This window comes from Tursiops truncatus, chromosome 16 (genome assembly GCF_011762595.2).
Source record: "Tursiops truncatus isolate mTurTru1 chromosome 16, mTurTru1.mat.Y, whole genome shotgun sequence".
Lineage (NCBI taxonomy): Eukaryota > Metazoa > Chordata > Mammalia > Artiodactyla > Delphinidae > Tursiops > Tursiops truncatus.
Window position 1 is genome coordinate 9,366,555 of NC_047049.1, and position 16,553 is coordinate 9,383,107.

General features: G+C 50.4%; 1 protein-coding gene across 17 annotated transcripts in view; it reads right to left on the bottom strand.

The window, feature by feature from the left end:
• TACC2 (transforming acidic coiled-coil containing protein 2) overlaps window positions 1-16,553 on the bottom strand; it is a 185,395-nt gene that overhangs the window by 101,607 nt on the left and 67,235 nt on the right. For 13 of the 17 annotated variants that reach the window (XM_073793857.1, XM_073793867.1, XM_073793861.1 and 10 more), the window contains 2 exons: window positions 16,377-16,451; window positions 1,550-1,675 (listed from right to left, as the gene is read on the bottom strand). In XM_073793857.1, coding sequence (XP_073649958.1) covers window positions 1,550-1,675; window positions 16,377-16,451 — 201 coding nt within the window. The remainder of the gene's footprint in view (window positions 1-1,549; window positions 1,676-16,376; window positions 16,452-16,553) is intronic. The other 4 variants (XM_073793862.1, XM_073793859.1, XM_073793866.1 and 1 more) reach the window with 1 other exon arrangement.

Here is a 16,553-nt window from a genome sequence, read left to right on the forward strand (position 1 = left end):
ACTGTGTGTGTGTGTGTGTGTGTGTGTGTGTGTTATATAAATATAGACAGACTCATATAGACGTGTAGAGAAAGAGACTGTGTGTGTGTGTGTATGTTATATAAATAGAGACGCATATAGACATGTGTAGAGAGAGAGCTTCCGTGTGTGTGTGTGTTATATAAATACAGAGAGACTCATATAGACACGTGTAGAGAAAAAGACTGTGTGTGTGTGTATGTTATATAAATATAGAGACATTATAGATGTGTGTAGAGAGATTGTGTGTGTGTGTATGTACATATGTTATATAAATATAGAGAGAGACACATACAGACGTGTGTAGAGAAAGAGACTGTGTGTGTGTGTATGTTATATAAATATACACATATACAGACGTGGGTAGAGAGACTGTGTATGTGTGTGTGTGTATGTACACATTAAATAAATATAGAGACATATAGACGTGTGTAGAGAGAGATTGCGTGTGTGTGTATATATATGTTATATAAATATAGAGACATATATAGACATGTGTAGCGAGATTGTGTGTGTGTATATATATACGTTATATAAATATACAGAGAGACACATATAGATGTATGTAGAGAAATTGTGTGTGTGTATATATGTTATATAAATATAGAGAGACACATATAGACGTGTGTAGAGAGAGAGCTTGTGTGTGTGTGTGTGTGTGTTATATAAATATAGAGACATATATAGACGTGTGCAGAGAGAGAGCTTGTGTGTGTGTGTGTGTGTGTGTACATATGTTATATAAATACAGAGAGAGACACATATAGACGTGTGTAGAGAGGGAGATTGTGTGTGTGTGTGTGTGTGTGTGTGTGTGTGTGTGTGTTATATAAATATAGAGACATATATAGACGTGTGCAGAGAGAGAGCTTGTGTGTGTGTGTGTGTGTGTGTGTGTGTGTGTGTACAGGCGTATGAGCCGAGTCCCGAGGCTGGCTGTGAGCAAGCCTGGTTTAAATAAACCACAGGTCAAATCCGCACCCTCTGAGTCCGGGGCGAAGCCCGATGTACACGCCGCACATGGACAGCAGCGATGGGTGTGCGGGGTTCGGGGCACGCAGGGCAGGGGGAGGGTGCACGGGCAGAACATGAGGCAGGATAAAGCCCCTCCCCCGCCGCCCAGGCCGGTCTGCAGAGCAAGGCGCGGCACCTGGTCCCCTTCCCCGTGTGCTGATGCCTCTTCCCTTCCCCAAAGACAGAGAAAACAAGTGGCTGACCCAGCGCGTGTCCCGGGAAGCCAGAGGCGGCTAAGTCATTCCCTGGAAACGTATAAAGAGCACAATATCGCTCCTGGAGGGCTGCTATTTTAAATAGAGCAGAGGGGCGGGGGGTGTCTTTCTGGTGCCCCCTCAGGTAATTCCGGCGGCCCTAAGAAGAGGCCCAGCCCTGTGCAGGAGAGCGAGTACACCTGTGTGTGTGTTGGGTCTGGGGGGGAACTGCGGGACAGAAGATGGGACGGAGGACAGGAGGCAGCCTCAGGGGCCGGGCCCGGGCGTCCCGCCATCCGCCGTGGGCACCACCGCCACCATACCTCTGGGCTGTCAAATCCGGGGACACCCAGCCGCTGACATCACCGTGGGGGGAGAAGGCAGCTAAGAGAGGGTTTTCCAGGTCTTCAAGGGCAGCTGGTTCGATGACATCATCCACTACAGGTAAACTGAGGGAAGGAAAAAAACCAAGGCTCAGAAATGTTCCTGAATGTCTTAAATATGTTTCAACAGCACATTTTATCTGGGCCCTAAGCAGGGCCTCAGTTTCCCTTTTCATAGAGGAAGGGGCCAGTGTTGCTCCAGGTGTAGCCCACGGAGGGGCTGGTCCAGGAGGGGCTGTTTACTGCTCCACGATGAGACAGCACAGACACCTGGGGTTAGGGTTTAGAAACCTTTAGAGCAACACGAGAGAGTCATGTTGTCTGTTGACGCTAATAATGTAAGTCACGGCTTGTGTTTTGTAGGTCTTGATGGGTGGTTGTCAAGCAGGGGTGATTTTTGCCCCCTGGGGACATGTGGCAATATCTAAAGACATTTTTGGTTGTCACAGCTGGAGCTACTGGCATCTAGTAGGTAGAGGCCAGGAATGGTGCTAAACATCCTACAGTGCACAGGACAGACTCACAACAAAGAATTATCTGGCCCCAAATGTCAGTAGTGCCAAGGTCGAGAAACCCTGGCCTTGAGTTTTGTTTCATTCTCTAGTAATTCACTTAATTACATTTTCAAGTTTTGATCTACAGTGAGATAGAAATTAAAAACTACACTGGTCCTTCATCCACTGGGAAAGTCAGCATTTGACAACCTCCAAGAGCAGACTGGATTTGAAAGTTTGGAGGGACACAGGTCACCAGACACTGTCTCTGGTCACACACATCTGCTTACTCTGCTGGGAAACCCCTTTCATGATCAGTTATGTCTCAGTTTATCGGGGAGAGTCAAGAGTTCTTCCTTCTGATGAACTCAGCTCTGGGGCAGTCAGTACTGAGACAATTATCTTCATTCCTTGAGCAGATATTGATTGAACAACAACTCTATGTGGTGAGCAGGAAAGAGGTGGTCCCTGCCCTCATGGAGCTTACAGTCTCAGGAAACAGTCAAACATTTTTTAAAAATGCTTATTTATCCAGTAATAACTGTTGTAACTGCTAAGAAGGAAAGGTACAGATGGCTAAGAAAGCATAAACTAGGAGGTCCCAGTGGGAGTGGGGGTCAGGAAAAATGTCTTCGTACAATTGTAAGCTGAGGCCAGTCACCAGCTCAGTGATAGCGAATATGTGCTGACACTTGCTGTGTGCCAGGATCTCAGCACTTACAGATATCACCATATGGCGATCCTCACAACAGCCCTGCGAGGTCGGTGCTATCATTATTCCCATTTTACAGATGAGGAAACTAAGGCACAGAGAAGTTGAGAAATTTGTCCAAGGTTGCACAGCCGGTAAGAGGATACAAACCCAAGCCAGACCCCAGAAGCCATGTTCTTAACCACCCCACTAGGCTATGTCCCAAAGGTTGAAGAGTAAGGGAAGGAAGAGTGCCCCCAGCACAGGGAACCACACATCTGAAAGCCCCAGATCAGGAAGGAGACTGGCATTCTGGAGGAATGCAGAAAGGCCACTGCAGCTGGAACGCAGATCAAAACAACCAGGAAGGGGACAGGTGGACAGGAACCAGATCACAAGGCCAGGTCGAGGGACTGGGACTTGATCCTAAGCTGAAGAATCAGCCCAAAGCCTCTATCAAATACTCAGCCACAAAGTACTGCCCTGGGCATCGAGACGAAAGACAGGCAGGGAGGCCCAGGGCAAACTTCCCCAAACTGTGTTCTAAACATGACCGGACTAGCACACGGTCGTGCCCACACCTTTCTATTTATTCCCATGGGTCTTGTGACGCTTCCTTTTTCCTCCATGGTTCCCACCCACTAACCCAAATCCCCCAGAACGTGACCCTGGAGCCCTGTAACAACCACACCCAAGGAGCCAGGGAGAAATGGGCACAGCGTGAAGTGAAGCAAGGGGCGAGCCTGGAGGAGGGGGCCGGCAGGGACTCCGGGTGTCTCTGCTGGATCACGATTTGGAGAATCCTAAACCACAGGCAATATCGACTTTCTAAAGTCATAAAGCCTGAGCGGAAAAATGTGGCCCAGGAGTTCTGGCAACACAGATCGAAAGCCGTAAAAGACTTTGTTTTCTTTGACACAGCCATTCTACTTCCAAGAATTTATTCTAAGGAGATGATTAAGGGTGTGAGCAAAGATGCTGACCATAGCTGTGACCACAATAGCAAAAAAAAAATGGAAACAACCAAAATGTCCCACACTAGGGGACAGTTAATCAAGTTAAAGCATGTCCACAGAATGGACTCATTTGCAACCATTTTAAAAAAGAAGGTAAAAAACATAAATAATTAAAAAATAAATTAAAAAGTAAAAAAAAGAAAGCAGCTCTCCATGTATCCAGAGGTAAAGGATCCATTATTAACTGAAACTAGGTTAAAACACTATCGGCAACATGATCCAGACCTTATGTGCATGTGTGTATCGATATATACATATGTGTGTATATGTGTACACATGCATGTATGTGTAAACACCCACATAGGAAGCGAGCAACAGAGTGAATGAACGCCAAGGTATTAATGGTAATTCTTTCAGTAGTAAAGTTATGAGTGTTTTTTTCTTCTTCGTTGAATTTATCTCTATTTTCTAGTTCTATTCTGAACACATACTGCTTTTATAAGCAAAAGAAATAAGAAAGCATTTTTAAGGAAAATTCTGAGTGCCAGGGAGCAACTTCAATTCATAGTTCAGGGAAAGTTTCAAGAGACGGGACACGCAGAGCAACGCCGACTTTCCCCCACTTTTACACTCACACGTTCCCCCAGGGAGGACCCAGGCTTGTCCAAGCCTCATCTCAGGACAGAAACCCAGCCATGTCTCACTCAACAGGCACCCGTGGGGAAAATAAGGTCCTGGTGGAGAATTTTTTAGATAACCAGTATCTGCTCGCATATTCTACAGGATGGCATTTTCATTTTAATTCTTTGGGATGGAATTAATTTTCAAAGCATATTAGACACTTCCTTGATTTTTTTTGAACAGAGAATCCTGAACATAACTAAACACTTTGTCAATGACACATGATCAGCATCTTGAGCGACTATGATATAAGTGAGGAGGTATGCTACGGCACTAAAACAATTGTACACGAAGTCAAGAGGGCTGGATTCTAGACCAGCCCCACCTTGGGATCTCAGCCAGGTGACTCCTCTGAGCTGAACTTTTCCGTCTTTAAAAGGGAAGGCCCTGGACGGCACAATCTCAAGGACTCTGCAAACTCAGTCTGGTCCCTCCCTCGCAGGCTGTGAGCCAGTACGTCTGCTTCTAACTCACCTGACTCTTTTTTACTTTATGCCTTCCTGTTCTCTGCTTCTAATGTACTACAGACTACGGGTGTTAGAACAGTGTGTAAATCAAGAGTTAATAGGCTGGATAAGCCTCCCATATTATGTCATATGGGAGGTTTATAAACCTCCCATATGACATAATTTTAATAATTTTTACATATACATATATGTGTGTATACACATATATTAAATTGAACTATGTGAAATCGTTAAAAGAAAAAAACTGTCAAATTCACACTGTACCATCAGCCTCAAGATCTTTCTGTCTTACTTCGCAGGGGTCTGGTCGTGCTCCAGATGGTTAAGGATAGGGGACAGCCGACTTCTGGGGACACAGGGGAATTCTTCTCAGACCAGCTGTTAAGAGGCTATAAATGGCTTCCAAATTCTGTGGTGCTGGGACTAGGGTGACTGAAATATTTTTCAGAGAGGAAAAAAAAAAATCTGTCAGAGATTTTAACCACCAGCTGCTTCCACCAGCTGCTGGGGCCAACCCACTATAAATTTAGTCAGGCCAGCAAAGGGTTGATTTTCCACTGGAATGTCAGGGAGGGAAGCTTGTATCAACAAGTGCTTCTCCAAAGGCCGTGAGTCACCTTCCTTCAGAGGCCGAGGCAGAGAGGGCTCTGCTTCAAAGAGGAAGATATTCACATTCTAGTCTAAAAAGCCAACACCTTCAGTTCTACACATAAGACCTGTGCACAGCAAGAGCTCTGTGGCCAGCACCAAGATAAATTAAATCAGGATCAAATTAATAATAACAATAACAGTAATAGTAATGGGGTGGGAGGAAACTTTGGGAGGTGATGGATATGTTTATGGCCTTGATGGTGGTGCTGCTTTCACAGATGTATGCTTATCCCCAAACTCATCGAATTGTATACATTAAATATGTACAGCTTTTTATATGTCAATCACACCTCAATAAAGTAGTTTTAAAAAGATGGGGATCCCACGCTTCAGGGTGGACAGGCTGCTGGAGAGCAAGGCAAGTTGAAAGTCTAACTCAAGGAAAACTGTGAAGGGCGGTAATAGCGAAACAAGCTGCCGCAGAAAAATGGGCTCCTTTCAGGCCGGGGTGATCTGGGAAGGGCCTGTGAGGGGATGAAGCCAGTCAAGTGCTTCAACAGACAGACATGTGCAAAGGGCTTTCTCGGTGAAAAATGCTTCTCCCTCCCTCTCTCCCTGATGGTTTGGGTGGAAAGCCACTAGGCTTCGCTTCCCTTCCCTTGGACAGGGCAAGGAAGGAAGGGGTACCGGAGAAGGGACAGGGGCCACACTGGCACAGAGGAGGAGACTGGTGTCTTAAGGAAACTGTTACCCACCAGGAGATTAGCAGAAAAATAAACTCATCAGGGATAAAGGGAGCAGGTTCTCACAGTCAGGGAAGACTTGCATAGAATATACAAAGGTGATGAGGCTTGAAAGAACTCTTAGGGCTGGGCTGCAATCAGACATATCAGACAAGCACTAGCTGTAGATAGAGAGGGGGGTGTGTGTGTACTATGACATGTACTTTCAGCTATGTCTGCTGAAAGGGGTCACGTCAAAAGGACATCAGAACCACTTAAAGAGGCTGCCACTGGTCACATCTGGGACTATTTGGACATCAAAAAAAAAAATACAGATAGTAATAGATGAAAATCCATTGAGTAAAGTAATAATCCACGAGTCCACAAAGATATAAAAACACCATCAAATACATAAATGCGGGGGAGGGAAAGTTCCTCTTTACAGTACAATGTCAACTGGTAAATGTAGAAGAAGCGATGAAAACTGAAAATCTGCCACTTAAAAACCATCAGAGTGGTGGTGAATTCCGGCAGGAGCCGTCGAAGGACACTAAGGGAGGTGGATGGAGGTTTAAAGAAGTGAAGGGCAGTGGTGTGGTCTTGGAGTACCTTCCCACCAGATACTGATAGATTACAAAGGGGGAAATGGTGACTTAAAGGTGGAGAAACCCGGTGGGCACCGACGTGGCCAGGTGCTGACCGGGATTGCGTCCCTGGCGGTGGGTGGTCCTCACCCTATGTCACTTCTATGGGATCCCTGCCCCAAACGACAGCCAGAGTCTGGTCATGAGGTGACACGGCTTGAGGGATCTTCCCAGAATGAAAGAGCTGTACTCTGAGAGGTCATGAAAGACAGCAAGAGACGGAGGAGTTCTTCCAGACTGAAGGAGAGTCTGCGGGCATACTCAGAGTGTGACACGTGCCTTTGGGCTGGACCCTGGATCTGTAGGGAAAGGGACGGTGTGGATGGATTCGAATGGGTTCTGAAGACTGGCTGATGCCGCGACATATCCTATCGATTTCCCAACTGGATGGCTGTATCGCGTTGTGCTGGAGAGGGACCTTGCTTGGGGGAAATGATCACTGGAGTGTTTGTCTGGATGGGGACACCTTCGTGTTTGCAACTTGCTCTCAAATGATTCAGAAAAAGAGCGATGATAATGGATATATATCTGTATCTCCATCCATATGTACACATATAAAGAGGGGATGACAGCACTTGAGGTAAAATGGCGATAATTCAGGAACTTGGGCAAAGGGAGTAGGGAAGTCTTTGTACGACTCTCGCAACTTTTCTGTAAGTTGGAAATTATTTCAGGAAGAAAAGAACAAAACCATTCCTGAGTGAAGGCATGCAGGCAGCCTCTCCCCAGCACCCGCAGAGTTCGGTCTGGGTTCTGGAGGACAGAGTGTGGTCGAGACGGCAGCAGCATTGAATAGGGGCCTGTGGGCCATTCACCGGGGCAGCCGGTGGCCTGTGGGCCATTCACTCGGGCCTAAGCCAGCTAGCAGAAGGCCTCAAACGTCAGGCCAAGAACTGGCTGTTTTCCAAGGCATGGGGAGCATCAGAGATTTAAGAGCAGGGAAGCAGCAGAATATCTGGGAGACAGCCCTTACGCGGAGTAGAGAATGACGACAGGGGAGAGGAAATGCAGACGAGGGAGCCGGAGCCGGAGCCGTGGAGCAGGGTCAGGTGATGCGGGACGGAATCCCAGCAGCTGGAGCCAGGGCCAGTCATGCATCGAGCTTCACGATGTCCCCCCAACACATCGTGAAGATGGAGGAAAGCGAAACGGGGAACAATCAAAGATGATTTGGATTTTAAGCATCTGATTGGTTGGAAAGTCGCGTTAATGACTGCATGTTTCACGTATAGTACCTTAGACCCTCTGTACTATTACTTACTTTATACTTAACTTTGAATGAAGTCAGTTGTTCAAATTAAATAAAGGTACATCATTCTAGGGAATAACCCCGGTGAGTCTGCGGTTTTGATGCGCTGCTTGCACTTTTTTCTAACAGAATGAGTAATAGATAACTCACCACCACCAGGCAGCCCCCAGGCTCGGGCCAGGCCGCCCGGGAGCTGGGCACTTTGGAAAATGCTGGTGAAGCTCTCACCAACACAGCTGAAAGACAGCCCAGCGCTGCTCACGCTGGCTCAGTCCTCTTTTTTTTTTTTTTTTAAGAAAAGCAAAACCTGTCATAAATGACCAAAACAGCATACTCTGAGATCTCCATCTTGGGAGCTGTTGGCCGGTTAGGAGCTGGGCACGACCCAGCTGGCAAAGGTTAGAAGCCAGGGCCAAGGCACGGGAGCACGTGGGGCACATACGCGCATCCCTTCCAGGTGCCCCCTCAGCGTTCCGAGACAGAACCTGCATCCCCACTGTGCTCTTCCCAGAGAGGCAGGATGGAGCCGGTGACAGGAGGCCAGGGTCTCAACACCACTCCCGCAATAAAGAGCTGTGCAACCTTGTGGAAGATTTCCTCAGAGCCCAGCTTCCCCATCTGTCAGACAGGGCAAGGGCCACCCTGTCTGGAAAGGGCGTGGGGAGGGTTCGCTGAGACCAGTCATGTCGACTGGCAAAGGGCCCGGCACACGGAAGTGCTTCACAAGTGATGGCGTCAGTAACACAAAACACAACAGGGTGTGGTGTTTTCCCCAACGGAACACACTGAACGTGCTTCTTCAAAGTACCCGTGCCCCTCCTCCTGCCGCCCCTGCCCAGATGTGCTCCCTCAGGTGTGCACGCCGTCTGGGGTCATAGAACAAGGATGAGTACAGGTGGCAACAGCAACGGGAACCAAGGTTTAGGAGGACCTACTGTGTGCCGGGCACCGTGCAGGGCCTTTGTCACTGTGAGCAATGTGACAGCCCGTTTCAGGAAGAGCAAATGGAGCCCCTGGATGGAGAAAGTCACTACCCACGGCCACGCTGAGCTCAGCTCCATCCGGCTGCTCCGACCGCAAACCTCACGCCAACAGGACCCTGGTCTCAAGCGGCGTCTCTCTCAAGCATGCAGAATGAAGAGAGTGACATGCAAAGCAGCCCAGCGGGGTCCGCCTCCCCACGGAAAGCATGTGAGCAGTCCACGGGGGCGCTGGCACGGCTCTAACCCGGGGTAGCGGGCAAGACCCTTCCCCACCCAGGCTGCAGGCACGTCCTCCATAAAATGAGGGTTTGGACTGTTGGGTCTCCAGGGTCCCTTCCAGGCCACTGATTTTCTGATCTGAAAACCCCGAGGCTCTAGAGGCGCAGCCCCCTGGGATGGCTGGAAAAGGACATCTTGGAGGAGGCTCTGGGCCGTGTCCACCGTGGCCCAGCCCCAGCTGGCCTGGCACCTTGTCCAGGGGCCAGGTTCCTAGTTAGTACTTACAGATGGGAGGCGGGGGTGACCAGCTCCCTGGGAGACCTGGTGACGGGGAGGGGGCGCAGAGGGGGAACCCCCCTCTCATACACAACTTACGCACTCCTTAAAATCGGACTGCTGCCCCCGTACCTCTCAGGGTTAACGAACTCAAGGACTGGGGTTTATGCAAAGCTCAAAGGGGAGGAAGTTATTCTAGGAGGACAAGGCAGGGAGACAGTAGTCACTGTTCTTTTCAAAAGACAAAGAAATAAACCCATCCAGGTGCTGGGAGAAGCTACATGGTCAGGTAAGTGACGACGTAGTTGCTCCCCTGATCAGAGAGCACAAAGCCAAGGGGTATGCCTGATGAACAGGCCAGCACCTTGGGGTCAAGACCTCGGCCAAGGCTGCCTACTTCTCCCGAGAGCCCGTGCATGTAACCAACAGGTGCCTTGACTTCACCAGAACCCTGGGCACAGAAATCCAACTGAGTCATCCACTGGGGGGCTGAGCAGGGCAGTGAGTACAGTACAGAGAGCACAGCTCTGGAGACGGGCAGATGTGAGCTTGAAACCAGCTTTGCCATTTACTAGCTTTTTGTAGTCCTAGGCAAGTTCATTAACCTCTTTGAGCCTCAGTTTCTGAACCTATAAAATGGGGACAAATTGAATAACTTGGAAAGATTATTAAAAGAAATAAGAGCAAAACATAGATGTCAAGCACAGCGTCAATCTCACAATGGGTCCTCAACAAACAGTAGGTGTCCGATAAATATTAGTTGAACGTATGGATGCAAGGAAAGTAGCAAGGGCAGAAAGATGTTAACTGCTGCTGCCACCAGAGCTGTCTAGCTGCCACTTAATTCAGGCCAGAGCCAGCTTCTCTAACTTTTCTGAACTGAGAGCAGGCAACTCAGTTCATAATCAAGTTGAGGCCTGAACAAATGCCTTAAGTACAGACAAGGCAAAATTTTAGTGTTCTTTTTTTAAAAAAACCTCTTGGAGTTCTCCATCTCTTATAACAGTCACAGATTTTCCCTGATTCCAAAACTACACAAGTAGCAAAATTACCTCCGTAAGCTCTCTCTACCCACGGAATGCAACGAGAGGTCTAGACATCATGCATGGAGCAAAGCCTTGTACCCGCCGTTTCCAGAGAGAAGCCAAAGCAGACAGTCACTGACCCAAGAAGGAACCGCTGGACAGGTGTCCTACTCAGCACGACACTAGGCACGAGGATGCCGGGGAAATGAGGCAGGGTCTTGTCGGCACTGGAAGAGAGAGACCCTAGCACATGGCTGAGCACAAGACAACCTGGGAGCTGGAAGCAGGGAGCTGTGGAACACAGGTTCCTGGGCCAGGTAACTCACAAGGTGAGCGAGCCGCGGTCAAGGTTTGCAAGGGAACACTGGACCTTCTACTGTTTCCTGTGAAGCAGGCGCTGGAGAGCAGGCAGCCAGGGGAAGCCTGAGGGCTGGAGGGAGGGGCATCCTGACCATAAAAGAAGGAGGGAAAAGATGCTCCTCACGTCGACATGACCCATCTTCTTATCGCCTCTTTGGAATGGGCCCGCACTGGGGAAACGTCATGATAGGAAACCAACCCTGCGCCCTCAGGAGCTTAAACCAGAGGATGCTGGCCAGGAACCGTAAGCTCTCGATGACACAGACACCCACCCGGAGAGCTCTGGACCTCAGAGGACCCACTGGACGCAACCAGGCAGCGAGAGGAATTAGGACTCTAAACAGCCAGTCCTGCATAGGAGCCAGTGAAGCGACTGCTTTCTCTTTCCAGTTTTTCACCAGATTTGCTCTCTGTAAGAGGAACTGACGTGCATTTCCTATTCTTTCATTTTTACTTGTTTTCTGGGGAAAGTATAAATAAGCAATTAAAAGGGAGGGTGACAAAGCAAGGGAAGATGGATAGAAAGGAAACCTAGATAACCAGCTTCCAAATAAAAGAGCTCTGCATCGACTAGCACACCTCCCTGTTTCCAATTAAAAATAATAACAACAAAAATAAGCTACAGGAGGTGTTAGGAAATCTACCTCCTCTAATTAAATCCTTTTTAATCGTAACAGTGAAAAATATTAGCATGACTTTCCATTTGCACCGCACTTCACAGTTTGCCAAGTATTTTCATGCACATGATTTCACTTGCCCCTACAGCTCTGTGAGCCAGGCGGGCACCGTGACTACCCCCACTGTTAATGAGATGGAAATCATGATTCACAGACACGGTTAGTGACTTGTTCAAGGTCACAGAGCTGGTTAAGAGTGGGGCAGGGATTCTAATACAAAATCTCTGTCTCTGAATTTGGAGCGCTCTCTAGACCGCCTTTCTCCAAGCCACGGAAAAACAGTCTTGGGAACTTTGCTTTCTTTTAAGTGGTAGCCTGAATACATTTGCTAAATGACAGACTGAAACCATACACCAGAGTGGACCAGACAGGAAAGGGAGGGGGACGCAGCTGATACCCAATGTATCTGAAATGAAAGCCCCGTCACAGGTCATGGCTCTGTGGTCCCCCGAGAATTTTGCCTGCCCTCTACTCTATTTTTAGAGGCAATTCCCTACAAACTTGTTTCCCCAGCTCTTCTTTTTCATGGCTTCCTTCCTCTGGCATGATTTCATAATCCTTGGCCTGTTTTGTCATCACGGTGAGTGGCTGTGGAAATGGTTATTGAGGTTGTGAACAAAGGACTGTGACCTCAGCGGGGGCAAGGGAGACAAAGCCCAGCCTCCAGGACAGATTTCGCGCGCCGTGGCCACAGGTCACAGCGGGAGAGACCAGGGCACCCAGTCCTCCTCCTTAGACTTGCTTCTCCCACCAGGACTAGTCAGGGACACCACCACCAGCTTCCTAGACCTTCTCCTGGTTATGCAAAAGGTGTCAGGGCTTGCTCGACTCAAACCATAGTTAATTCAAGAACCATCTGCTTTTGGCTGTGGAACTGAGTACCAGGAGAACACACACACACACACACACACACACACACACACACACACACACACGGCTCTTGACCTCACCCTCAGTCTCTCCCAGCCTCATTCAAACCTGAAGCCTGGGGTGTAGTGAGCCCATAGATCCCCATCTCTCATCTTCCCAATTAGAACTGGTCTCTCCCAACTCCTCAAACCCTTGCAGTGTCCTCTACAGGAGGCGCTATTGGCATTTAGGGTGAAAGCGGTTCTTGGTTGGACAGGACTGTCCCATGCATAGCATCCCTGGCCCTTACTAGATATTGCCCACTCCAGTCCCTGGAACGACCAAACATCCTCATGCATATGCACACATCCCCTCCTGGGACACTATCCTCACCATAAAGTTTGCCCAGTGTGTGTCCGTTCAGGTATCTCACACACACACACACACACACACACACACACACACACACACACACACACACACACACACCCTCCCTGAGAGCAGGGGTGGCCTTACTTACTTCAACTACCATTTATCCCGACCCCCGGCCCCTCGTCACACTTGTGGAGTGGTACCGTAGCCTTCCGGGAAGCACTGTCTGTCTCCATAGAAACGACAAATGTAAATAACCACGGTACACGGCGTGAAACCAAAGAGGCCGCAGGACTTAGCTGCCAGGCCAGGTGTCTGGGGTCCTGGGTTTGAGTCCCACCTTCACATGTGACCCTGAGCAAGACCCCGGACTTCTCTGAGTCTCCCTTTTCACATCTGTAAAATGAAATCTTGATTTTTAAGTTTCCTTCCAGCTAAAATATTCTAAGTGCGCAAGCTCAGAGAGACAAAAGGGATGCATGTGAACAGAGGGCCCAGAGGCCAGTTCTGTCTAGCTCTCCCAGAGGGGACCAGGAGGGGTGCGTTGGCTCCACGAGCAGTACTGCTTATGTATGGGTTGTACTCTATGGTGCTGGCCTCCCTGAGACTTGGGAAGTTAACTTTTGATGAGGGGCCAGTGACAACGTAAGAACCAAAGAAGAGGCTCTGGGTAGCTGAGAGTTGGCTGTGGTGTCTGCACAAGGAGGGCAGTCCCTGACCTATTTCCTGCAACTCTCCTCTGAAGAGAATGCCCAAGCCCCAGGCACAGCCTATGAGAAGCCCCGTGGGAATCCACTCCCTTCCACTCACGTGCCCAGCACAACTGGCCCCATTCTCTGGAGGAGCTCCCAGCTCGACCTCAGAACAGGAAAACTGAACATTCTAAGAGGTAACTCACTCCACAATTCCCAACCAAATCCTTCCTCTGAGTTCCATCACTTGTCCAAATGGACCCCCTAAAAACACTAGTGAAGACTAACTTTGAAATATATAAGTGAATCTGGATGGATGAAAACCACAGATGAAACCCAGTCTCAGGACAAGGCCCCAGACAAAGTCATTTCTAAATACAATGGAAACAGTCTTTAAAATGAGGCCTCAATAGGGAATCCTAGAGAAATAAGAAGTTCTCCACCTAATAACAGAGCTGAACCTTCCTCTGGCATAAAACAGATAGGAAATTGCACTGGGACCCCTGCTATTCCATGTACTGTGATAGAAAAGGCTTGGGACAGACATGTGTACACATGCACGCACACATATGAAGACGTGCGCAGGCACACACACACACTCCCGCACCAACCAAACACCCTGGCTACCCTTCCCTAGGCTCAGCTTCTATTTCCATCCCCCCAGTACACCTTGGAGACACATTTTTCTCACAATGTCTATTTCACTTGTATCTCAACCCACTCCCACATTTTCCTGTCCTAGCATTTGAAGGAGGCAAAAGATAACAACAATAATAATATCACGCTGATGACGATGCCATTTAAGAAAAGACAAGCACCGAGGAGGACAACAAACGTCGCAGGAATACCATGCAACAGCTTGCAGCAGAAAGCGCTCGGAGGTCGCGGGGAAGACACGGCCCGAGGCCGCGGGAGCCAAGGACGCCAAGGAGAAAGAGAAAAAAGGAAAAAAAAAAAAAAAAAATCAAGGGCTGGTCACGTGGTGCGTCCGAGCCCTGAAGTGCACTAGCCCCGCTGACGTAACTATTCGAGAATTTAAAAGTCCCAAACTCGGAAGAAGTCCAGTGCAGAGTTTTAGGGCTAATCCACGCGCCGCTGTGGCCCGCCGGGGGAGCCCCCACGCTACCGGGTGGGACCACACCAGCCCGCAAGGACCCCAGCGGGGATGGCGCGGAGCCGGGAGGCGGGCGGGGACCCGGGCCACCGGCACGAACCCCAACCGCGGGCGGGGACCTCCACCGTGAGCGGGATCCCAGCCTCGGGCATGCGCCCCGACCTCGGGCGCGGATCCCGACCCGCCTCACCCGACGGAACGAGCTTCCCGGGCAGAAGCCGCGGGCCCCGCCGGCTCCCCCGCAGACACACTCCTCTGCCAGCAAGTGACACACATGTGTGTTCAGCCAGTTTCCTCCCCTTAGCCAGTCCCCGTTGGGGAAAGATAAAATGAGCTTCGGCTACTTCTAGCACGCCTTTGTCTGGCGGCCAAGGTCCTGGGGACGCGGGTCTCCTCCCCGACTCCGGGCGCTCGCCCTCCCGCCCGCCCTTGCCCGCGGCGCACTTACCACGGATCCGCCTTCCTTCAGGGACGCAACTGCCCAAGAGCCCCCGAGAGGCTGAGGTTTCCGAGCCCGGCGGCGGCGCGGCGCGCGGAGTCTCACGGCCCGGCCCGGCCGGGGACGCAAACTTTCCCGGGGCAACTGCGCGGGGCGGGCGCGGGGCGGCGCGGCTCCCCGAAGGGCTCGGGCAAAGTTGCAGCACAAAAGGCCAATGAGTGGGAGAGCGGCGGCGGCCGGGCCAGGCTCCTCCCCCAGCTCTCGGCGCTCCCGGCCGGCCAGCGCGCAGCCAGCTGCTCGCGCTGGGCGCCCGCCGCGCTCTCCTCACGGGCCAGGAATGCGCGGGGCCGGTCGCGGCGCGCCCAGGCCACCGAGGGGCCCACGCGGCGGCGCGCCCACTCGCCCCGCGGCCGCCGAGCGCGCAGGGGACAGAGAGACAGTCGGACAGACGGACGCGCGGCTCGGGCGCTGCTCGCGAATGCGCTGCAGACTTCCTCCAGGAGTCTCTGAGTCATGACAACTTGCTACAGCTCTTAGTTTTTACACGGCGCTTTCCACTACTCATGACAACGCGGGGAAGGCACCGGCGTGTGAACCACTGAGAAGGCCAAGTACAGGCCGGTGCCCGAACTCTGCGGTCCACGCGCGCTTCCTTCGCCTCCGCCTCCGCCGAGCCCGGGGCGGGGGGGCGGGGGGGGGGAGGTGTGGAGACGGAGGGGAGGAGGGGAATGCCGGCCCGCTGGCCTCCGGAGCCTCAGAAAGAAGCTGGGACTGATGTGGTGGCTCGTTGGTTCCGGGAGCCAAATTTTGGCCCTTCTTTCTTCACCTGCCTAGTCCTAACTCTGCTTAACCACGGAGCCTTAGAGCGCACTGCGCTCTACAGTTTGCAAAACCTGTTGCCTATGCCTTCTCCTGGGCTGATGTGCCCTCCAAATTGGGCAGAGGCTAAATCCAAACCCCTTCCCGCGGCCATATTTCCGGGAAGCATGTGAGTTTCTATTTGTGCGTTGTGGATTTCGGTTTTTTGTTTTTCTCATAGGACCCCAGATCAACTCCTTCGCTAACACAGACCTCACCCCCAGCGTGGCGCTTACCTGCCTGCACCAGTGAAACGTATCACCTTTTCTCTGGAAATTTCTGCATCTAGGCCGCAATGGAGAAGAGCCTGTGGCTATATGTGGGCGCCAGGCTTCCTATTTTAAGTTTAGTGTCAAGAAAACATTGCTGTGTTTTATATCCTCTGGGACCAAAGGGTAAGAGACTCACAAATGACTCAAGGCTTCATTTCCTCCTCTTAAAGAAACAGATGCCCAAGGCTCGATGTCCCCAAATGGGAATTCTCTGTAGAATAAAGAATTTTTAGAGCACTTTTAGAGCACAATAAAGTAGACTTTTATTGCCTTCCACTAAAATACTGTTTTTTTAAAAACACCATGCTTCTAA